At 44.9% G+C, this 24,158-nt stretch overlaps 3 protein-coding genes across 5 annotated transcripts in view; 1 reads left to right on the forward strand and 2 right to left on the reverse strand.

Moving 5' to 3' along the window:
* Positions 1–1,260, reverse strand: part of EXOSC5 (exosome component 5) — a 32,950-nt gene extending 31,690 nt beyond the window's left edge. Inside the window, exon 1 of one of the 2 annotated variants that reach the window (XM_068130967.2) lies at positions 279–1,260. In XM_068130967.2, coding sequence (XP_067987068.1) covers positions 279–375 — 97 coding nt within the window. In that variant the 5' untranslated portion in view covers positions 376–1,260. The remainder of the gene's footprint in view (positions 1–278) is intronic. The other variant, XM_068130968.2, reaches the window with a different exon arrangement.
* LOC137436826 (calmodulin-1) lies at positions 711–21,439 on the forward strand. 2 transcript variants are annotated; one of them, XM_078765909.1, is made up of 6 exons: positions 711–837; positions 5,900–5,930; positions 7,928–8,071; positions 12,295–12,401; positions 14,377–14,512; positions 20,317–21,439. In XM_078765909.1, exons 3-6 carry the CDS (start codon positions 8,002–8,004, stop codon positions 20,343–20,345), a joined length of 342 nt encoding a protein of 113 aa, XP_078622035.1. In that variant the 5' UTR covers positions 711–837; positions 5,900–5,930; positions 7,928–8,001; the 3' UTR covers positions 20,346–21,439. The 2 variants fall into 2 exon arrangements, with proteins under 2 accessions (XP_078622035.1, XP_067987070.1); XM_068130969.2 differs by lacking the exon at positions 711–837 and adding an exon at positions 1,321–1,731.
* Positions 21,440–22,044: 605 nt separating this feature from the next.
* Positions 22,045–23,782, reverse strand: LOC137436824 (potassium channel subfamily K member 12-like). The gene is made up of 2 exons (XM_068130966.2): positions 23,349–23,782; positions 22,045–23,013 (listed from the first exon to the last, which is right to left on the reverse strand). The coding sequence occupies exons 1-2, from the start codon at positions 23,707–23,709 to the stop codon at positions 22,172–22,174; spliced, it is 1,203 nt and encodes a 400-aa protein (XP_067987067.1). The 5' UTR covers positions 23,710–23,782; the 3' UTR covers positions 22,045–22,171.
* Positions 23,783–24,158: the final 376 nt, after the last annotated feature.

Here is a 24,158-nt window from a genome sequence, read left to right on the forward strand (position 1 = left end):
GGTTCGAATCCCGACACAACCATAAACTGACATCTGCCGGCATTAGTTGATGCTCCCCGATATTTGAGTAACGAACGATACGTCGACCCGATGATCAATGTACAGGTCGTGCCGTCACACAAGTACAGTGTCCAACATGAAGCGAGCGAGCAACTGTCCCACGTCACGTGTTTTTACACCGGTACAGTGTCGCAGGACGCAAACCGCGAACCAACCAGCGCTCTCCACTCGCCCTGCACGTGTAGACACATGTTTGACCACGCCGTGTGGAACCGCACCTCTCGAGCAGCTTGCTGAGCCGTCCGCCCGCGACAGAAGCGACAGTTCACACGACCCCGCCGGGAGATGCAAACCAGCAGCCGCGCAGGTCTCCATGGGCGGGCGTCACGATCGTCCGTCACGTGCTACTTGCGTGCTCTATTCTATGTGGTCTTCTTCTTCTTTTGAGGGTGCCTGGGGCTTTTAGTGCCGCATGACTCTATCTATGCCACAGACGAAGATACGCCGTCGGGAAATGGAGACGTCGACATCCGATAGATTTTACATCGTTTGACCCGTTTATAAAACGAACTTTAATACAGATTTGCACAGTTGAACTAGAACTAGATGGTTATGGGTATGGTTCACCCGGCAGAGCACATCCGGTAGATCCCGGAAGACCTTTTCGGCCTGAATTGCGTGGGCGGAGTCAGGCTAGCTGTCCAACCAATGGGCGGAAAGAAAGAAACGGAGAAGACAGAAAACTGCCGCTATTTTTTATAACGAAGAAGAAGAACATGTAGAAAAATATGTTGTGGACGGATTCGGACGAAATTTGGAAGACACGAGACAGGTTGGGTATGTGACAAGGACGAATTCATTCAATTTCGGTAAAGATCCGAAGCCGGATACTAGAATTTTAAAGTGATTCTTCACCATTGAGAGATGGCGCCAAAACCGATATATCGTATGATATCTCAAACCAGATTTAAATCCAAATTGCTTCACGTCGTCTCCCGGTGTCGATTCATGAGGAAAACAGGTTGTACCGGCAGTTCAAAATAGTCTTTATAATTACGAGACCTTGGGGGTAATTAGTGAAGAACGGAAATTATGAATTACGAAAATTACCACAGAAAGAGTATTAAAGTTGCTGAACAAAACAGCGAATGGTATCGATGAAAAACACACAAGACAATCTTTCAACGCAAAGTAAATCTCCAACGTCGTGAAACTAGTCGTGTTTCCTTCGGAGAAAAATAAAAACAGGAAAACCCCTTAAATCTCCTCAGACTCGGCTTCGATATAATCAGATTACGTTTCGCCACAAACGGTGCGCGAGTACCGACGTTTTGCCGAGGTGACCGGAAAGCACTCGTAATCTCGTATTCGTTTTTTGTAGAAAGTGCCAGAACGCGCGCTGCGTGTGGTTTTTTTTTTTTTTGGCTCGTGCTGTTTGACGCAGTGCGGAGCGCCCCAGCCAATGGGAGCGCGGCTCCGCCGGGTGCGGAGTCCGTTAGCGCGGCCGCTCACACGGATGGGAGCGTCACCGCTATCAAGAGGCGACGTTGTTTCCGGTTTTCTTTGAATGCGGTAAACGCAGCTCAGGCCGCGCTCTGCATCGGTAATCGGGTTCCTTCGGCAGCAGGTGGTTGACGGCGGGTGGCGGGGCGACATCCACGGACTATTTGTTCATCTCGTAAGGGGCAGTTGCGCGATTGGCGGTGCGAGGGCTCTTCGGCTAGCGACATGGTAAGGATGGTGGCGCCTTATTTTTTTGCTTGGGCCCTTGCGAGGGCCGCACGTGTTGAGCGGTTGCGCGGGAGTTATGAGACTGAGTGGTTGTGAAGTGAAGGTGTGACGAACCAACCGACCTCGAAGCGACATCCTCAGTTTTTGATTTACTTGGCGGGAATGGTTATGGGATTTTCAAGGGGATGGAGATTGGCGCGATGGGAGGGGAAGGCTGGGGGGTACTGAAGTGATACCGTCGAGGTACTTGTGTCGTTTCTTCAAACTTTGCATTCGATGAGAACCTGAGCGGGATTATTGACAAGCGTCGCAGGTGTTCGCCCGTTTCAGGTGTTCCCATCTGAACTTGGATTCAAATATAGTTGCGTCATCCTTTGCTATTATATATTTAAAAAAAAAAAAAACCCCAGTAATTAATGTCTATTTAAGGTAATATGATATGATTTAATATGATACGATATAATTGATATAATCATGTAATATGATTTAAGGTAATATGTTATGAAAAAACCCCAGTAATTAATGTCTATTTAAGGTCCTTGATCCTGACTATGATTACGTCCTATGCTATACTCGACCTGAGCTCGGATCACTGATCAGGTAAAGGTGAACTGCAGGATTTGCGAATACTGTTACACCCCCACCCCACCCCCTACCTCTCCAGGTGATGGAACAACTATTTAAACTCGTTTTCAAACTTACCTGGTGTTGAAATTCAGTGTAACCACGATTAACAAGTCTAAATCTGGCAGGAAATGACATTTTAACCTTTTGAGCATCTTTTTGGGGGTTGTGGGGCTACGAGGGACGTTGGTTGCTTGGTTTCGATTCCATCTTCCTGTCTGTTTACTGAAACTAAATTGTATTTGCAAAATTCAAATATGAAGCTTCTGCAGTAATCGGTAATATGATCTGAGACCTGAGCTTGGTGGTTGTGGTAACAAGATCGCACAATAACGTGAAGGTGTAATTACCTCCGCCACCAAAGGTGGATGGATGTTATGACATGTTTTCACCCCTGTCTCTGTCTGTCTGTGAAGAAGATATCTCAAAAAGTTGTGGACAGATTCGGACGAAATTTTGCGGAGAGGTTGGGTGTCTGACGAGGACGAAATGATTAGATTTTGGTGACGATATGGATTGGGATATGAGAATTATTTAATTTTAAAGTGATTCTTCACCATTGGGTGATGGGGCCAAAAACTATACATTGCAGGATATCTCAAAAAGTTGTGGACGGATTTGGACGAAACTTGGTGGAGAGGATGTGTCTGACAAGAACGAATCAATTAGACTTTCATGAAGATCAGGAATATGGATTGGGATACGAGAAATATTTAATCAAGCGAAATCAGGTGAAAAGCGACATATGACGTGGTTAAAAAAGTTGTGGACGAGTTATGACAAAACTTGGGGGGACGAGTTTGTTCGGTGTCAAGAACAAGCCGATTCGATTTTGGTTCAGGTCCAAATCCAGATTCGGCCTATCGGTGGGATAGAAACCATAAACTGTTCATCCTGGTGGAGGTATGCTACTGAGTGCACCGAGTGCTCTACAGTCTACATTACCCCTGGCCCTCGCTCCTTCAGACATTGGTGCTGCACATCAGGAAGTACGGTGCGGCTTTTGTATCTACAGATAAGGGTTTTCTTAGAAATACATTTTAATTCTGGAAGTAAAAAGGTGGAGGATAAAACTTGTAAGAAAACTAACCGGTCTTAAAAAAGTCATTCCTCCTTGGGGTTGTTTTTTTCACTTAAATAGATAAATATATTATTATTATTCACTTTATCTCAAAAGAGAAACATGTTGAATATGTTGTTTTATTATGTTGTTTATATTTTATTACAAAACATATGTTGTTTCAACATATATGAAGAGGAACAGGTTGAGATGGTTTGGTCATGTGTTGAGGAAGGATGAAAGTGACTGGTTGAGAAGAGTGATGGAAGTTAATGTAGAAGGAAGTAGAGGACGGGGAAGACCGAGAAAGACTTGGCTAAAGATGGTGGAAGAAGAAATGCGGGCAAGGGGGTTAACAAGGGGAGATGCAGAAAATAGGGCAAAATGGAGAAGATTGTCATGGGGACCGCAAGGCTAACCCCCGCTCTGGCAGGGAAAATGGCCTTTAATGCATGTTGTATTCACTTTATCTCAAAACAAAGCTGTCAAGGAAAATGTTCTATAATACAGGGAGGTTCAAAAGTCTGGAATCCTAGGAAATATTTATTTGATTATTTTGAGACGTGCCTTTGAGGTGGATAGGGCATCGTGGACCGATAGAATTCCCCCCAAGTAGTCCAGATTTAATGGCACTTGACCTTTTTAGCCCCCGTTCGACTTGGTCCGAAACGTGGCTTATGGATTGGGTTTCGTCTGTCCGTCCATGCGTGTGACCGCAACCATATCTCGGAGATGTATGGACGGATTTTGTTCATACTTGGCACCAAGACGATACATGTACACATCATTTTGTTTTGAGATCAGATCAAAGATGGCCGACTGGCGGCCATTTTAGTTGTTAAAAAAAAAACGGATGTTGAACACGTCCTCATCCATTTCTCGGACTTGCATTTAACGATCTTGTTTGAACTTGGCACACAGATGATGAATGATGGCGTACATATGCACATCATTTTGTTTCGAGATCAGATCAAAGATGGCCGACTGGCGGCCATTTTAGTTGTTTTAAAAACCCGGATGTTGAACACGTCCTCAACCATTTCTCGGACTTGCATTTAACGGTCTTGTTTGAACTTGGCACACAGATAATGAATGATGGTGTACATATGCACATCATTTTGTTTCGAGATCAGATCAAAGATGGCCGACTGGCGGCCATTTTAGTTGTTTAAAAAACCCGGATGTTGAACACGTCCTCAACCATTTCTCGGACTTGCATTTAACGGTCTTGTTTGAACTTGGCACACAGATAATGAATGATGGTGTACATATGCACATCATTTTGTTTCGAGATCAGATCAAAGATGGCCGACTGGTGGCCATTTTGTTACTTAAACGTGTCCCCAAACATTTCTCGGAATGATTTTGTTCAAACTTGGCACAAGCACAGAACATGATTTTATATACTTGCATCTCACTTTATTTTGCGGCCACTGTAGATCGGCATATTTGTAGATGGGAGGTAAACTTGATAACCTGGCAACATCAACGGTACATTCACCAGCATCCACCTGACAAATCTAACGTCTAATTTGACTTCTACGGGAACACTTTCACCACGCCTCTTAGCCAATCTAAAGTACACTAGTTCCTTTGGCGATTTTGTGATCTCCTGATTTGTTACTTTAGCGATTTATTCTGGCTTCTGTCAGTTTTGTAAGTTCTGAAAACGCTCACAAATAAAAGATATGGCTTTTAAAATGACGTGTGAGTTGAGATGACGAATATTGCACAGATATATATATATATATATGTGTGTGTGTGTATGTACAGTGTCTATATAGAAAGTATACACCCCCTTTAGAAAATTTGATCTTTTGTTGCCTTATAGCCTGAAATTAAATTGCCTCAAATCAGACTTTTTAGCCCCTTTATTTACACATAATAACCCACAACTTCCAAGTGAAAGACAAATTCCACAAATTTTAGAAAGTTAATCAAAAGTACAAAACTAGAATATTTTGGTTGAATAGTTGGCTTCAGTTGGCCTGTATTTTGAAGTTTAACCAAGATGCTTAACTGGAGGAACAGAGGTGGGTGGGTCAGGGGTCTGAAAGAGCAGAGGAGGGAGGTAGATGGGAGGAGAGGTGGAAAAAGAGAGGAAAAATGTAAAAAAAAAAAAAAAAAAAAAAAAAAGGGAAGAAAGCCACCTGTCTGCTTTGTGAAAGCAACAGGTCGTGTGCTTCGTCCTCACTATGACAGATACAGATGTCATATTTGTATTCACAAGCACCTGCCATCGATGGTGTTTGCAACTGGAAGCCTTTTTTGGATTTTTACTTTCAATAAAAAAAAAAAATTGGGTTGGGTGTGTTATGAGGTACAATAGTCTTCAGCACTGGACTATGTACAGTTCTTTGTTGCTTAGTTTAATTTGTTGAAGGATTGTGGGTATGCCTTGTGACCACATGACGTTCTTCATTTGTGAAGTATCGTATTAAAATTATTTTGTTTGCTTCACCATCAGTTGTTTTTGTCTTCCAGGCCGATCAACTGACAGAGGAGCAGATTGCAGGTATAATATACGTTTCAAATATGGTGATCATCAAGTGTGTGAGTATGTATTCTGAGGAACGACAAGAAAGCAGGGTGTGGAGTGGCACCGATTGGGGAATCGTTCACAGGAGAAAATATTCATCCTGATCTGTCTGATCTTAATTCTGATTTTAGCAAAGAAAATTATGCTGATTGATTTACGTGTTTGTAACGAAAATGATGTGATGGGGAGGGGGATAATGAGGGGTTAATTATTCAGTAGTTATATCTTAACTAGCAGAAAAGGCCATCAAAATTATGGGCAACCTTGTCTGTATTTTCATAGCAGCAGCCTTGAAAACTCAGGCCAAACCAAAAACCCCTCATTTATTACACAAATTGCTCATCCCTTTATTTGGGCAGTGTATAGGCAACAGACCGCTGCAAACCAGATTACATCCAAAAAGCAAAAACATGCCTAATGCTTATGACGGGTGACCCATATTTTGTGCTCATTAATTAAATTTCACCAGCATTTTTGGTCTTCCCACATCATCCAACCACCACCACCCCGTTCCAAGCCCAACTACTCCTTTGTACATCGATTTTTAGCAGATGTCGTGTTTGTAAGTGATGATCGCCCTCCATCTTGTTCTTGTTGCCCCCGAGATGGAGTTTGGACAGCTGTATTATTTGAGAGGTTTTTTTTTTGTCAATGTATGCACTTGTAATAAGCAAAATCATAATAACTAGCCGAAACCCGTGGAACATCCACGGAAGGATGTGGTGTGTGGATATAGTGTACCATTATGGATGGCATAGGGGATTTGCTTGTCTGAGTAAGAGTTAGGAAGAAAGATGAGAATGAAGAGTGCATATATGAACAACGATCGCCGACACCGGCACAAATGCATGCTCTGGATTGTCCACTCAGTGGACGGCTTGCTTTCGCCTTCGCCTGTTCAATCAGCGGACGGCTTGCTGTCGCCTTCGCCTGTCCAATCAGCAGACGGCTTGCTTCGCCTTCGCCGAGCAGACGCCAATACGATGGCGTCGTAAGATGGCGTCGTATCGGCAGTTAATCGGATGCTTTTGGGCCCCAACATCAGCTAATTCAGATTTTTCGAGTATGGCTGGACGTGATAAACAAAGAGTGCGGTTCGTAGATCGTAAATCCATTAGTGCCGTGGGCATCGGGTCATTGGGTGCGGCGTAAAAGGGATAACAAAGTCGAGTCCTTACGCTATTATTATATAGATGTTTGTACTGTTCTGGCCAATGTGTTACTGCACCTGTACCCCTGGCCCTTGCTTTGGTTTTATTGAACCAAAGATTTCTAGATGCAAAAAATTATAACGCTAGGATTGTTAAGGTAATTAGTCGCTTCTATAGGTTATTTGCAGGTTTTTTTTTTTTAAGTTTGTGTTTAGGTGGTGTCATGGTTAGATCGTCCACTCCAAATCTGGGAGGTCGGTGGTTCGAATACCGGCCGAGTAAGTAGCCAAAGATTTTAAAATGGTACATGCCACTTACTTTTCTTAACTATCAACAGTAAAAGGGATAAGAGCATGGCACGGACAATCCCTGTGGGTTGGCATCCATGTGGAGGAGGAAATTCGTCCTTAGGAAATGCCACGCTAAGTGCGGTGAGAAATTGTTGTGACGTCGCTGGTACCCAGAGTGCCCAGGAAGTGTGTGTGTGTGTCTGTGTCTGTGTCTGTCTGTGTCCGTCTGCTGCACGATGAGCCTTAGATCCTGAAAACAAAAGAAAGTTGGCTTGATATTTTGACTCTCTGATACCTGAATATACCTGATATTCCAGCATAAACTTTCACAAACCTATTTGTAAGTTATTAGAAATAAAATTTGGAAACGGTAATCCAAGTAGATTTTGTGCTTTTCTCCCTTCCCTACTGGAATCCTGTTGTCTATTTGTTCTACTGGTCTGGTTTAAAATGGAAGTTTGGCTTTTTAACCACACTCAAACTTAACTGCGCACACATGAGTGCATGGTCTGAATTGTTCTTACCTTTTCAGAATTCAAAGAGGCGTTTTCACTGTTTGATAAGGATGGAGATGGCACTATTACGACCAAAGAGCTGGGAACGGTCATGAGGTCTTTGGGCCAAAACCCCACTGAAGCTGAACTCCAGGACATGATCAATGAAGTTGATGCTGATGGTAATCTTTTGGGTTTTTTGGGGGGGTTTTTCCCCCCTTAAACTTTGACGCATCTAGTGAATATTGCTTGTAAATTGAAATAAAAATGTTTGATTCATTTTAGTATTTGCTTGGTGTTTTCAATCGGAAAGCCCCACCCCCCCAACATTTTATTTTGCCATAAATGCGTTCAACCTTGCATCTTCACCTCCTCTTCTCTTTATAAGGGGTGAGGTCCAATGGCACCGAGCTTCATCCCTGCCTTGACCAAGATACTCCTTCACTTCCCCCTGTCCTTAGCCAACTCCACTCCACCTTACTGATATCCCTCTCCACACAATCCTCCCATCTCAACCACGGTCTACCTCTTTTCGTCCTACCTTGCTCCATCATCCTATCAGCTCCTTTTGACATTCTCTCTTCCCCATCTGCACCTAGTGTCCAGCCCATCTCAGCCAGCATTTTACCAATCTCTCCTTTAAGGTCATTTGCACACCAATCCCCCAACCCCCCTTCCCCCCCCCCCCTCCTAGTTCATATATTCTTCTTCTATCCACCCTCTTCACTTCCACAATCTTCCTGACACAGTTGTTCTAGCAAACCTGCAGCCTCTGTTGTTGTCTGTCAGTGCCACCGTTTCCAGGCTGTGAAGGTAGGTCAGCGTTACACGCAATATAATTTATTGCTGATATTCATTTATTTTCTCTGCTGACCGACCCACATAACCTCAGTCTTCTCCATGCTCATCTTCAACCATGCTTCCTAAATGCCCCCTTCCACTCCCCCAGTACTTCCTGCATCTCCCACCTACTCTCCATCACAACAGCCAGATTGTCCGCATCCAACATCCTCCCCATCCAATCCCTTGTGTTCACCTTCCTGCTTACCAGCTCCATCACCATGATAAACATGAGTCTGCTGAGAGCTTCCCTGCCTCGAACCGAAGTTCACATTGAACTCCTTCGACATCGCAGGACCAACCAAAACTCTTTTTTTTTTTCTTTTTTTTTTGTATACAGAGTCGAGGCTCGTGAAAGAGCTAACATTTATCAAACAAACAAATCAAACAAACAAGCAAACAAAGTATATAAAAAGGGGAGCGGTCGACAAGATGGGGAGAGAAGGGGAGGAAGCACACAAACACAACATTTGAGAGCAGGGACATCGGGAGATGTTTTTGGAGGGAGAGGGCCTGGGGGGAGGCAGGATAGGAATAAAACGCAAGGACACCAAGGACTTCCAGGAAAGAAGTCAAAAGTCACCTCAAAAAAGTGGATTTGGGGTAGAAAAGATCAAGGTTTTGGATTGGGGAAGATAAGAGATGGTGGTGAACAGCCATTTTAAAGACCTGGAGGGAGGAGTGGGATTGAAGAGAGTGAGGGAGTTTGTTCCAGATGCGGGAGAAAAGAGGAGTGAAGGTGAGCAGAGAGTCTTGATTTTGGCAGTTTAACCACAAGAGGGTTGCAGGCAGATCTTGTGCGACCTGCAGGAATATTTGGGGGACAGAGCCCAGAGAGAGCTGGGGGAGCAAGGCCGGAGAGGAGTCGGTAGAAGACGGAAAGACCACCAACCTGCCTGCGGTGATTCAGTGAAAGGCCCTCGGAGATAGCGTCATCGTGGGAGATTCCAATGATTCTGAACGCTTTGGTTTCAACAGCGTGAAGACGAGCTAGGTGTGAGGCAGGAGCACCAGCCCAGAGGGGAGAGCAGTACTCCATTGAGCTGTGGATGAAAGCCTTGTATGTGGTGAGGAGCTCAGGTGTGCCAAGGAAGGACTTCGCACGACGGAGGATGCCCAGTCGGCGACTGGCTTTGGAGGCCAGCTTGGAAATGTGGTTTTCCCAGGAAAGATCATGGCAGATAGTGAGACCCAAAAGCTTGAGTGACAGAACTTCTTGGAGAGGATTATTCAGAAAGTAGATGGGAGGGTTGTCCAGTCCGTCTTTTCGGAGAGACATCGTAAGAGTGTGAGATTTGTCAGGATTGAAAGTGTTGCTTCTGCTCTCTCAACAATGGATGGAGGTCCTCAATGCCAAACAGGAAAACAGAGCTGTCTCACTTGACATATCACGTGCCTTCGATACGGTCTGACACGCCGCTCTGCTCACCAAACTCTCCTCCTATGGTATCCATGGAAATCTCCACTCATGGCTTGCAGAGTTCCTCTCTGGTCGAAAGCAACGTGTGGTGCTGAATGGCTTTCTCTCATCTCCCCTTCCTGTTCTGGCTGGAGTTCCCCAAGATAGTGTTCTGGGCCCTGTGCTATTTCTGGTCTTCATCAATGATCTCTCCGACTCTCTGGAAAATCCTCTCTATCTCTTTGCTGATGACTCCACTATCTGCCGCTCCATTCCTCATACCTCAGGTCGGCAGTCTGCAGCCTCCTCACTCTCTGCAGACCTGGAAAAAATCAGACTGGTCAAACAAGTGGAACATGTCTTTCAATCCTGACAAATCGCACACTCTTACAATGTCTCTCCGAAAGGACCGACTGGAAAACCCTCCCATCTACTTTCTCAACCATCCTCTCCAAGAAGTTCTGTTGCTCAAGCTTTTGGGTCTCACTATCTGCCATGATATTTCTTGGGAAAACCACATTTCCAAGCTGGCCTCCAAAGCCAGTCGCTGAATGGGCATCCTCCGTCGTGCGAAGTCCTTCCTTGGCACACCTGAGCTCCTCACCACATACAAGGCTTTCATCCGCAGCTCAATGGAATACTGTTCCCCCCTCTGGGCTGGTGCTCCTGCCTCACACCTAGCTCGGCTTCACGCTGTTGAAACCAAAGCTTTCAGAATCATTGGAATCTCCTGCGATGAAATTAACTCCGGGGGCCTTTCACTCACTCACCGCAGGCAGGTTGGTGGTCTTTCTGTCTTCTACCAACTCCTCTCCGGCCTTGCTCCCCCAGCTCTCTCTGTGCACTGTCCCCCCAATATTCCTTCAGGTCGCACAAGATCTGCCTGCAACCCTCTTATGGTTAAACTTCCAAAATCTAGGCTCTCTGCTCACCGTCACTCTTTCATTCCCCTTTTCTCCCACCTCTGGAACAAACTCCCTTCAATCCCACTCCTCCCTCCAGGTCTTTAAAACAGCTGTTCACCACCATCTCTTATCTTCCCCCATCCAAAACCTTGATCTTTTCTACCCCTGCAAATTCACCCCAGATCCTTCTTTTTTTTTTCTTTTTTTTTTTGTTGAAATTCCAACTTCTTTCCTGGAAGTCCTTGCAGTGTTCATATGTTTTATACCTCTCCCCTCCCACCTCCCCCAAAGCCCTCCCCCTCCCACATTTCTCCCGTTGTCCCTGCTCTCAAATGTGTTTGTGTCCTTCCCCCTCTCCCCATCTTGTCTGACGCTCCCCTTATTTTTTGTTTGACCTTTTGTGTGATTAATGTTCGTGGTTTGTGTGTGAATGTGGTTTGACTTTTTGTGTAATTAATGTTAGCTCTTTCACGAGCCTCGATGTTGTATACAAAAAAAAAAAAAATCCACTCCAGCACCTTCATGACATGATTTAGGAGAGTAATGGCCCCGTACTTCCCTGGAGATTCAACATCACCCTTTCCCGCCATATCGGCTCAATTAACCCTATCTTCGAATCCTCCGGAATTGAACCTACTCTCATACATACATTAAACATGTAATAGTCCTGAATTTTGAGACATGGAAGACCATGTATTGTTCTCGTCAGGAGGCGACAGTTGTTTCTCTCCGTTGAGCCGTTTACAATTTTATTTACTTTTTTTTTTAACCTACATCAAAGTGAAGCTACTTTTGAAAGAGATACCCAATCTAGCACAAAACAGAAGCAGCAGAATAATTAAGAGTACCATTTATACAGAGTATAGAAATGGTCTGTTTCTCAAGATTTCGATTTCCATTGTGAACTGTGGCAAGTCAAAAGGATGGCTGAGCGGTGCAGATGCAGCCTATACACTCCCATCAAATAAACAACTGATCCGCTGATCAAATCCAAGATGAGAATGCAGAATGTTGCAGCATCTACACTTGCCTTGTTATTGTGATTAAAAATTGTTCCTTGTTCTGTCATTTAATCACATAGCATTAAATTTTAAAATGTTTCATAGTATCTGGGGGGTTTAAATAAATAAATGAGTTATACACTAAGCCGTACAAAGCATTTGTCTCCGTATGCAATGTCTTGCCATCGGATTTTTCTGATGGTCAAGTGGAATCGCTGCTCAAATGGTGGTGTTGTGCATTTCTTCCCGCTTCCCATTAGGCAATGGCACGATTGATTTTCCAGAGTTTCTTACCATGATGGCAAGAAAAATGAAAGACACAGATAGCGAGGAGGAGATCCGAGAGGCTTTTCGAGTGTTTGACAAGGTAACGTCTCTCTCTTAAAGGACATTATTGTAGTTTTTTTTTGTTTTTGGGTTTTTTTGTATACAGAGTCGAGGCTCGTGAAAGAGCTAACATTTATCAAACAAACAAATCAAACAAACAAGCAAACAAAGTATATAAAAAGGGGAGCGGTCAACAAGATGGGGAGAGAAGGGGAGGAAGCACACAAACACAACATTTGAGAGCAGGGACATCGGGAGATGTGTGGGAGGGAGAGGGCCTGGGGGGGAGGCAGGATAGGTATAAAACGCAAGGACACCAAGGACTTCCAGGAAAGAAGACAAAAGTCACCTCAAAAAAGTGGATTTGGGGTGAAATTAGCAGGGGTAGAAAAGATCAAGGTTTTGGATTGGGGAAGATATAAGAGATGGTGGTGAACAGCCGTTTTAAAGCGATTCAAGTTCAAGGTTTTGAAATTATTTTTGTTTATGGTTATTGCCAGCACCCTGACTGAAGTCAAAATTTCTTCCACCTTTAGTCAAACGTCGGGCCTGGCCAGCTGGATCATGAAAGTTTGGCAAAAACATTTCTTAGCCGACCCCACGAGGAGGTGGGAATAAATGGGGCCGTTTGAAAAATAGAGGGGTGGCTAACACTAAACAGTTGACTAAACCAACCATGCAGGTCTTCTTTTTTTTCTTGAACATTTTGACTTGATCTTCTTTTGATAATCTGAAACAATATGTGGATAAAGGCAGATGGCTGCTTTATTATCTCCACCACCAAAGGTGGATGGAGGTTATGTTTTCACCCCTGTCTGTTTGTCTGTGAACAAGATATCTCAAAGTTGTGGACGGATTTGGACGAAATTTGGCAGAGAGGTAGCGTATCTGAAGAGGATGAAATTATTCGATTTTGGTGAAGATCTGGATTCGGCTCGTATAATTTTAAAGTGATTCTTCACTATTGGGAGATATGGCCAAAAACAATATATAGCAGGATATCTCAAAAAGTTGTGGACGGATTCAGACGAAAATTGGTGGAGAGGTTGCGTATGTGACAAGGAAGAGTGGATTCAATTTGGGTGAAGATTTGAATCTGGATTCAGATCAGAGAATTTTTTAAGTGATTCTTCACCATTGAGAGAGAGGGTGAAAAGCGATTATACAACATTATATTTATAAAAGTTATGGACGAGTTATGATTACCTTGGTGGATGAGCTGGTTTGGTGACAAAAACAAGCCGATTAGATTTTGGTTTAGGTCCGAATCCAGATCCGGTCTTTCAGTGGGATACAAAACATAAACTATTCAGCCTGGCAGGGGTATGCGGTCTACCGAATGCCGTTCTAGTATGTGACTTCTTTTGTAAGGCCCGGCCTTATGCATGACTTTAAGTATCATCCTGCTGTGAATTGTATTTTGTCATTCTTCTCTTTGAATGTAAAATTATGCAAACTTTTCATGGCAACATGACTTCACCAACATCAAGCATTTAAGGCAATATCAAGTGCTCCTATCCCTGGGTTCATCTTGCCTTTAAATACAGAGATCTATGATCATGGAAGAACAGCATGACAAAGTATAAGGTTGACTAAAGTAAACTTATTAACACAGCTGGTCTAATGGAATTGGTTGGATTCTATGCCATTGAGTTATTACTATTTGGTTCGATGATTATCTTCCCTTTGATTTTACCTGATGCGAAGTCCTTGTCAGGTAGGTGTTTCCAGAAATAATAGAGCTTGCATTGTGGTGTAATGGTGTATACTGAGCATCAGAGTGCACCTCATTTGAGGACCAGTTCACTGGTAATTCCCTGTTTGTCGTTAAAGGCGGCAAAAAGGGTTGGCGTCAGGAAGGGCATCCGGCCGTAAAACATTGCTTCAAAAAGGGGACCGAAAAACAACAACAACCACGGTTCCCGAAAAAGGCCAACCCCCGCTTGCGGGGAAAAATGGCCTCTAAAGGTGTTTTTTTTTTTTTTAGAGAGCACCTCATTGGCTTTGTCTTTTAGGATGGAAATGGCTACATCAGTGCGGCAGAATTACGGCATGTAATGACGAACCTTGGGGAGAAACTCACTGATGAGGAGGTGGATGAGATGATCCGGGAGGCAGACATTGACGGGGACGGCCAAGTCAACTATGAAGGTGATTTTATTTGGTCTCGCCCTGAAAAAGATTGTTGTAGTGTGCGTACATGCGTGTCGACATCTACATATTTTTGCTTTCAATTTTTTTTTTCTGTAACCGCTTGTCCAATCGATGTGAAACTTTAACAATGGAGAACATTTTTTTGGATAACTCTGACGTCATAGGTCACATGGTTTTGCAGCCATATTAGATTAAAGGAAGCAAATTGAACATCTTCAAAACTGTTGAACGAAACAAAAAATTGAAACGTCATTAACCCCTCATGGGTCTATACTATAGGATGATTTCATCGGTGAAGTGGTATTCCAGCCATAATTGGTTGAACCAAAATTCTTATCCAAAAAATCTGACACTTCATATATCTGATCTACGACCTGATGCTACTAAATAATAAAATTTATGACCTCAGTCGCGCGGTGGCCATGTTGGATTAAAAATAAAAACGTTAAAAAAACACTCCAGGACCACAACAGATTGATGTGTAGCTTTATTTGATCGACTAGCCATGGGGAATATTGTTAGAATTTTTTTTCATATTCATCTTCAATGAAGCAAGTTATCCTTGATATGCACAAAAGTGGTTGTTAAATATCCAAATAATCAATAAAGCTATGGATAACGGCAAAGTGTGAGACATTACAGGGTGCAGACATTACAATGGGCCGTAATAGTGGCGGGTTCAGTTAACGGTGGTATTTTTTTTCAGAATGGACGCGAGAGGGAAGACGATATCCTCTACTGAGTGCCGTTGTAGTTATTTTTTGTTTGTTTGCTTTTTTTCATGGAAGAGCTAGAATGCAGAATAGATCAAGAAGTAACACAGCAGAAGCAGAAGGGGAAGGGGGAGGAAAACACCAACAGCAAGGTTAAGGGACAAAATAGATGGAGACTTGGAGATATAAGGCATGTGGGGAAGAATGGGGGTGAGGGTAAGATATGGGGTGGTGGAAGGGACGGGTGAACAAAATGAGGCTGAGGAAGTTGGTTTCCATGGTGTCAGGATGAGCAAGGTACGAGGCAGGGGCACCAGCGCAGAGGTGAGAGCAGTGCACCATAAAGCTGTGGATGAACGCCTTGTAGGTGCATAGGAGCTCAGGTGTGCCAAAAAAGTACTTTGTACAACGGAGGATGCCCAATCGGCGGCTGGGTTTGGAGTCCAACTTTTAAATGTGCTTCGCCCGAAGAAAGATCATGGCTGATAGTGATAGTGAGGCCCAAATGTTTGAGTGACTGAACTTCCTCAAGAGGATTAAGAAAGTAGATAGGAAAAAGACAGAGTGCGTGTAAAATTTGTCTGAATTGTAAGACGTATTCCAAGTTCAACACAGTCCCTGGTGTTGGGCTAGCGGCTAGGGTGCCAGCTTAGGATCCTAGGATCCTGGGTTCGAATCCCGGTCGATCGCTGAATTAACGCCAGGGGTGTTGACTCAGCCTGTCATCCTTCCGAGGTCGGCTAATTGAGTACCAGTTCACTGGTAATTCCCTGCTTGTCGTAAAAGGCGACAAACGGTTGGCGGCAGGAAGGGCATCCGGCCGTAAAACATTGCTTCAAAAAGGGGACCAAAAAACAACAACAACCACGGTCCCCGAAAAGGCCAACCCCCGCTTTGCGGGGAAAAATGGCCTCTAAACGGTGGTTTTATTCCAAGTGATTTTGTCGAAGTCTGAAGAGAGGTAAGAGCCTGCTACCTGTCTGAAAGATGAGGGATGTCACAGCAGAGTGTGGAGTCATCAGCAAATAAATAAAGGGCATTTTCCAGAGAGTCAGAGATCGTTGAAGATTAGGAACAGGACTGGGCCCAGAACACTGCTTTGGGGCACTCCAGCCGTGACAGGAAGAGGAGATTAAAGGATTCCATTGAGCGCCACACGTTAGCTATGAGAGTAGAGGAAGTCAGTAAGCCATGTGTGGAGTTGGCCTTGTATGCCATAGGCAGAGAGTTTGGAAAGGCAGAATGCCAGATTGTATCAAAAGCATGAGATATGTCCCGAGAGACAGCCGTGATCTCATGCCTGATATTGAGGGCCTCCATCTATTGTTGGGAGAGTAGAAGCAACATGTCCAAGGTCGAGTGACCTGGTCTGAAACCAAACTGATGATCTGAGATGAGGTTGTTGGAGAAGAGATTTTCATATCAACTGCAATGATGGATTCCATGACCTTGCTGATGATTGGAAGTAAGCTGATAGGTCTGTAGTTAAGGGGATCGGTGTTTGCACATATTTCAAGCAAACCTGGTACAAGTACAGACTAATGGAAAGGTAACCCCGATTATATTTTTAGGGGTCAGAGGGCATGTGCCCTTTAATCGAAAATCATTGTCACCGCAATAACTTGTGAATGACTGAAGGGATTTCATCCAAACCTGGTAAAAGTATGGACTGTGATACAAAGACTAACTATTCAATTTTTGGGTTAATAAGATCAGATCAAAGGTCATGTGCCCTTTGAAAAAAGATTTTGCAGACCAGGCATAGCTCGAGTTAAAAGCATCTGATATTCTCTTCTACTCATGTCTGTTTTCTCTGTTGGGTTATCATGTCATGTGGCGAGCACAAGAATGCGCAGCGAAGCTGGCCGCAGTTGTGCACGGTCTCCCGCACGTGTCACACTGGAATGCGGTTGATGCCGCTTGGTCCAGATTCTTTCTCCTCAAGCAAGCCTGGTGGATACGCTCACATCTCACCTCAAATTTTGCGATGCCGTTGTTGACAATCCTTCTCCAAAACGAGTGATCTGTGGCCTGGTGTTCCCACTTGGCCGGGTCAATATCGCGACTTTTTAGTGTGGCGTTTAAACAATCCTTGTAGCACTTTCTAGGTTTCCCAATGCCACGTTTGCTCACAGCCAGTTCCCCATAAAATAACTTTCGGGATTCTTAAGAGGTGACCATCCCATTGCAGTTGTCGTTTTTTGATGATACTCTCCACCGATACACAGGCAGATTTAATTAGCACCTCCAGATTGGAAACTTTCCTTCCACGTTATGTGCAGGATTTTCCGCAGACTTCATTGATTTAGGGCTTCCAACTGACAAATGTGGCGACTATAGGTTGTCCAGCACTCGGCACCATACAGCAATGTACTCAGAACCACAGCTCTATAGACTGATATTTTCGTATTCATTTTAATATCGTGGCTGTTCCAGACTCGGTGGTAAAGACTGCCAAAGGAAGTGCTAGCCTTTGCGATCCGACTGGAGATGTGCCGATCCAATTGACCATCGTCACACAAAACACTCCCGAGATAGGTGTAAGCATCAGCATTGTAAAGAGTACGTGCCTCTAATCTACCTATATACTGTATAATGTATGCAATGTATTCTTCATTATTCCTCCAAGAGGATTTGACCTTGGAAGCTGAAACTTTCGTGGATTATTTAATACAAGACCGATAGTCTAACAGCGGTGTAACCGGGCTTGTTTGATAATTTAGTTTAAGAGGATAGTATGACCTGGGTGGGGATACCAGTTAGCAAATAATGTAAGTATTTTTAAAATTTCAATAAACTCGACATTCCTGTGCCACCTTCAGGTGAGTGTGAGACATTTACAGCAGGTTCGTGAAGAACTTGGACAAAAAAGCGTACCCAGTCTGCATGTTGCTGTAGCCAGTGAATGGCGAATCTGCGAATATCATGGATGGAAACCCTCATCATTTCCTCATTCTTCTTTAAACTCAATATCTCTCTTTTTATTCCAAATGGCATCATTTATCATTTCAATCACAAATTAATACTATGGTATTTTTAAAAATGATTTATGGGAGCGAGACATGGGTAATGAACGTAGAGCAGCAACTAAGGCTGGAAAGGGTGGAAATGCGAATGGTTCGGTGGATGTGTGGAGTATTGTTGAGAGAGAGGAAGCCAAATGATGAATTGTGAAAGATGATGGGACCCGCGATGAAGCTATCTCTGAGGGCCTTTCACTCACTCACCGCAGGCAGGTAGGTGGTCTTTCTGTCTTCTACCGACTCCTCTCCGGCCTTGCACCCCCAGCTCTCTCTGTGCTCTGTCCCCCAAATATTCCTACAGGTCGCACAAGATCTGCCAGCAACCCTCTGATGGTTAAACTGCCGAAATCTCGGCTCTCCGTTCACCTTCACTCTTTCATTCCTCTTTTCTCCCGCCTCTGGAACAAACTCCCTCACTCCCTTCAATCCCACTCCTCCCTCCAGGTCTTTAAAACAGCTGTTCACCACCATCTCTTATCTTCCCCCATCCAAAACCTTGATCTTTTCTACCCCCGCTAATTCACCCCAGATCCACCTTGTTTGAAATTCCAACTTCTTTCCTGGAAGTCCTGGCAGTGTCCATATGTTTTATACCTCTCCCACTGCCCCCTTCCCACGCCCCCCCCCCCCCCCCCAAAGCCCTCGCCCTCTCTCAGATCTCTCGATGTCTCCATGTCTCTCGGTCCCTGCTCTCAAATGTTGTGTTTGTGTCCTTCCCCCTCTCTCCCCATCTTGTCTACCGCTCCCTATGTTATATGTTTTATGTGTCGGTTTGTCTTTCTGTGTGATTAATGTTCGCTCTTTCACGAGCCTCGATCTTGTATACAAAAAAAAAAAAAAAAAAAAAAAAAAATAGAGCCTGTGATTGATGCTGTGAAGAGGAACAGGTTGAGATGGTTTGGTCATGTGTTGAGGAAGGATGAAAGTGACTGGTTGAGAAGAGTGATGGAAATGAATGTAGAAGGAAGTAGAAGACGGGGAAGACCGAGAAAGACTTGGCTAAAGATGGTGGAAGAAGAAATGCGGGAAGGGGGTTAACAGGGAGAGATGCAGAAAATAGGGCAAAATGGAGAAGATTGTCATGGGGACCGCAAGGCTAACCCCCGCTCTTGCAGGGAAAATGGCCTTAAAATGCATGTTGTTTGTTGTTGGTATTAATATATCAAAATATAATGTAAAATCACAACTATTGAGATATTATCGAACCAGCAAACCATCATCATCTGTTCCCTTCCGGATTTGGAAGCGAGATCCGTGTCGATCACATTTCAAAATCATAATTGTATTGAGGAATTTCTGAAACCTACCTACCTTACAACACCTGCTGGGGCCCAAAACATTCCGCAGAAAGTTTTTAGATTTCCTTTTAGTAAAATATGCAACTGTAATGGTTACTAAATGTGTCCCCCGTCACGTGAGCAGATCCTCAGCTGTGATTGATGGACGTTTGTGAGCAAGACAGACAGACATACATAGATGGATGGACAGACAAACACTGTTCCAGACAGCATTGCCCTACCGGGCTACGTTGTAAAAATAATTCTGCCCAGCTCGGCCTTTTCTTTTGGGGGAAGGGTTTGTGCAATTGGAATTATCCAAGGGATATTACCACCCTTCATCATATATGCACGCAAGCACTTTACATGCTTGCTTCATGTACGTAAACGAGGTTATTTTATTTTTGGGAGCGATTGAGGCAGTAGTCTACCTATACACCCCCCAAATAAAGGGACGTGTGTTGCATGCTCGAAACAAGATCACCTGTAGGGCGGATACTCGACGATGTTATTAATCATGAAGATGCTAACATGACCTCTTCTCCCCATGGCCACTCCCACAGGGAGCAGTTGCTTCTCGTTAATTAAATGGATTGTCTTAAGCAAGACATGGCGAACCCTTTGTGCTGCCACTTTTACCACATTTCAAAATGGGTTACAATCGCATACCGAGTTCTCGTGCTGAAAAATATAGTTTGTTTTGAAGACACCTTTGTGTTTTAAATAACCTTTGGACCTACCTGTCTTCCCATCTAATTTGTTTATGGTGCTATCTTTTATATTTGCAGAATTTGTGCAGATGATGACTGCAAAGTGAAATTGACAACTTTGACAATTATACTCCTGCTGCATCCAGACTTTTTCTGCCCCCCTCCCCCCTCCTTCCCCCCAATAATCGAACCCTTCGCTGTGTAAAACTAAATTCATCCATTATGCTGCCTTTTTCCATTACTTTGCATGTCATGTTTTAAATGCTTACCATGTTGATGTTTTCATTATTGACCATTGTAATTTTAGTTATTCTTCTTCTTCTACTTGATCATTTCTTTTGGCATAAATCAAAACACTGGATCACTTCAGCCTGTTTTACTGCATTTTGAGGGGCAACTTAAGGCTTTTGTCATACTTTGAATTAGCACGTAGTGGGCATGAACTATTTTCATTGTACAAGCTACTTATATTCATTTGTATCTCTGCAATGGTGTTGATCTTGTACAATATTGTTCATTTGAAATTTGTGAAATTGGGCACTGTGGTCTAAGTTTTTACTTGGTGATTATTTTACTTAAAATGATTTCCTTTTTTTGCTTAAAAGTACGTCGTTACACTTGGCAAAGGAAATGCCTTGAGTAATGCACACGAAATCCATTCCAAGTTGTAAATGTCTCTCCTGAAAGGCTGGATGAGGTGGGATGTCTATTTGCCAATGCATTGCAGGCAGGTGGTGATGCAGTGTGCAAGGGAGCAGGTAATGTTTACAATGCAAACTTTACAAAAATGGAAAAGGCTTTTGGTGTGCAGCATTCCCCTGACGAGGCAATCGGAGCACTTTGGCCGTGTTTGTAAGTGGCCTTGCGCTCACGATTTGGCGAGACCATTAGTGCGCGCGCTCGGTGGAACGTGGACTAGGGAAACTGTAATGTTCGAGCAGACTGCGCCCCTGTAAGGTTGGGTGCTCTTTCGCTCGTGCGACGGCTCGGTAACCGGTTGGCCTGGCCAAATGGAACCGGCGCCGAGCGACAAGCCGGGATTAACTGCACTCGGCCGCAATTTGGCAAGCAGGTTTTCATGGACATCTGGATGGGGGCCCCCCCTCTTTGTTTTGTTGTGGAAAGGTTTGACTGCATGGAGAAGATCAAAAAAAAAAGAAAATAAAACCTGAGGAGTGCCAAATAAAATGTGATTGCATTATCCCATGTCACTTGTGCATTTGTTTTGACTTGTAGGGTATCCTATAAAACGGGCGAGTTGGCACGGATTGTACTTTATGGATAGTTGCCAGGGCAAATGTGGGACTGGGTTGGATATTGGTGTTAAATTACCAACTTAACCATAATGTCCCTGATAACCATCGCAGGGTTCTACGGTAGGTACGGTGGTGCCGAAGCAACTCGTTGGCATAAAGGACGCTGGTCAGTGGTAGGAATTTGTGGAGGGAGGGTGGCAGTGATGAAGTACTGTAGGTTTTGAATGTCTAACTTAACTGGTTAAGTTCGCTGGTTCGCAGACCAGCCTGTCTCACTGATGCTAGAAAATGATGAAAAAAAATATATATATATATTTTAATATGCACAACATCCAAGAGAAGTTTATTTTTTTACAACATTTGTGAAACCAGAGTTTTGATTCATTAATAAAATATTCGTACACAATTTAAAGCCCATCTTCCATGGAGTGAACACACGCACACCTTTAAAGCACCTATTCCCATCCAGGAAGTCTTCCTACTTGCCTTTAAATCCCTCATTGCACTACGTCGAGCATTGCAATGCACCCTCCTGGGGAATATCCTTCGTGAGGTTGTAGCTACAAAACTACTATAACAAACTTTCATTCCATACTTATGCACATTTGAATGCAAGAAAACAACCCTCACCTGTTAAGTGTTTATAGACCCGACTTCAAATCTAAATGAGTGCACATTCAGATCTTCGTTTGGAAAGGAGAACCAGCAAACGAAAAACTTCGCACACGAAATGCCGTCGTCTCCTGGTGCTGCACTTCGGTGATGGATATTTGCAGGAGCTGCACCGGCGTCCTGGCGAAGGCGTGGTGCGTCAGGGGTCTCGGCAAGCCGAAAGGGTCTCCGACGTCTCCTTCGCAAGGCTCGTCGCAATGCCGCGGCATGTCTACAAAACGGCAGTCGCTGTGCAAGGTGTCGTCGCTCGTCCAAGAATTCCGTTTGTCGATGCAGTTTTCAAGGAAGGCCAATAACCAGTTGAGAGAGTCCCGCATGAGGATCGAGATGGCATTGAAGAGGGAGTAAAGACAGCAGACGCCCAAAAAGATGCACAGAAAGTTAGCGAGCCGGTAGAGCGACTGGTTTTGGTAACCTGCTCTCTGGCTGGGCACAAGGTCCCCGAAACCGATGGTGCTGAACGACACAAAGCAGAAGTAGAACGAGTCCAGGAAGGTCCAGCCTTCTGCGTAGCTGTATATGGCCGAAGCGCAGCAAGAGACGAGCAGGGCGGCAAAGCTGAGCATGAGGGCGACGCAGAAGATCGGTGGGTCCCCGACGCTCAGACTGGCGCTGCCCACGGATCCGTGTCGCGGAGGCCAGCAGGTGACCCCGTCGTCGGCGATGTCGGGGCGGGTGAGCCGGGAGAGGGCGTCGCAGCGAGCCGGGTGCACGCAACATGCGAGCAAGAAGACGACGCGCTCCAGAAACAGGTTGAAGCACAGGATGGTGGCAGAGCAACCAAAAAGACCATAGAAAATAAGAAAGACCTTACCAGCTGCGGTTGCAGGGGTGCTCATTCCAAAACCTGCGGAAGAAAAGTTTGGGTGAGGGTGTTTGTATTCCTATAGAACCCACATGTTCAGCGCAACCAAAGAAGAAACCCTTTAAATTTTTGCTAACACAGGATGACGTCAACCTTTCGCGGGTTTTTTTGATCTTATAAATCTAAAAAAAATTAAGTGAATCAAATATAAACTCGAAGATCAATGCTCGAGATGTTACATTACACTCACGACCCCTTAAAAACCTGGAGTTCGAATGGAGGACGGCTCGTTGTACAATGAGTGATGTATACCGTCGCTGCCGGGGTAAAGCACCAAAGTAAAGTACGGAGCCTCGAAACGTGCGGCGTCAACGCACCAATGGTGGAGACGACGGTGCTCACGAAGTAAAAGGCGCCCGGGAAGTCCCACCGGGGCCGCCATCCGTCCGCAGCTTCCCCGGCCGCGTGGGCCCGGAGCAGGTGCCGCAGGAAGCGCTGCAGGTCCTCGTGACTGATGTTGTGCTCCCGTCGGAAGAGCTCGAGCTGTTCCCGCCACCGGCGACGGGACTCGGCGGCCTCGGGAGCTTCGAGCGCAGAGAACACGGCGGCTCCGGCGAGCAGGTACAGGGACACGAACGCGGCGAGTAGCACGAAGCGGGCGCTCTCTCGGCTCAGCGGGAGCGAGTTGCGAGACCGCGGCGCCTTGGGAGGCGTCTCACCAGCGTGGTGGAGCTTCATGTGCGCCGGGGGATCGACAGCTACCGCCGTGCACCATCTACCTTGGGCTGCACGTGTTTCCTTTTGCGTCGCAAGGACGAGGGTGCGCAGCGAGCCGTGCTCGTTCCGCCGATCAAGGTGGGCTATGAAGGGCGCAAGGGGGAACGTAAGCGTGCTGAGAGCGCGTGTAAAACACACCTGTACTGGACCAATCAGCTCCATTCTGGGCGAGTCAAAACAAACACCTGGGAGCCGCATGCTGGATCGAACTGTGCTGAGATTGCAGAAAAAAACAAACTCTGCCAACCTGACGCTATTACTAGGTGTGGAATCTGGCAAGGTGAACGGTGTGTGTGTGTGTGTGTGTGTGTGTGTGTGTGTGTGTGTGTGTGTGTGTGTGTGTGTGTGTGTGTGTGTGTGTGTGTGTGTGTGTGTGTGTGTGTGTGTGTGTGTGTGTGTGTGTGTGTGTG

The sequence above is a fragment of the Myxine glutinosa genome, chromosome 11, assembly GCF_964187855.1.
Source record: "Myxine glutinosa chromosome 11, kmMyxGlut1.1, whole genome shotgun sequence".
NCBI classification, from domain to species: Eukaryota; Metazoa; Chordata; class Myxini; order Myxiniformes; family Myxinidae; genus Myxine; species Myxine glutinosa.

Coding starts and splice junctions, on each gene's coding strand:
- LOC137436826 (XM_068130969.2), top strand. Junction 5,931..7,927: donor GACAGAGGAGCAGATTGCAG/GTATAATATACG, acceptor TTACCTTTTCAG/AATTCAAAGAGGCGTTTTCA. Junction 12,402..14,376: donor CTTTTCGAGTGTTTGACAAG/GTAACGTCTCTC, acceptor TTTGTCTTTTAG/GATGGAAATGGCTACATCAG.
- LOC137436824 (XM_068130966.2), bottom strand. CDS start 23,709: ATGAAGCTCCACCACGCTGGTGAGACGCCTCCCAAGGCGCCGCGGTCT. Junction 23,014..23,348: donor CACCGTCGTCTCCACCATTG/GTGCGTTGACGC, acceptor TTTCTTCCGCAG/GTTTTGGAATGAGCACCCCT.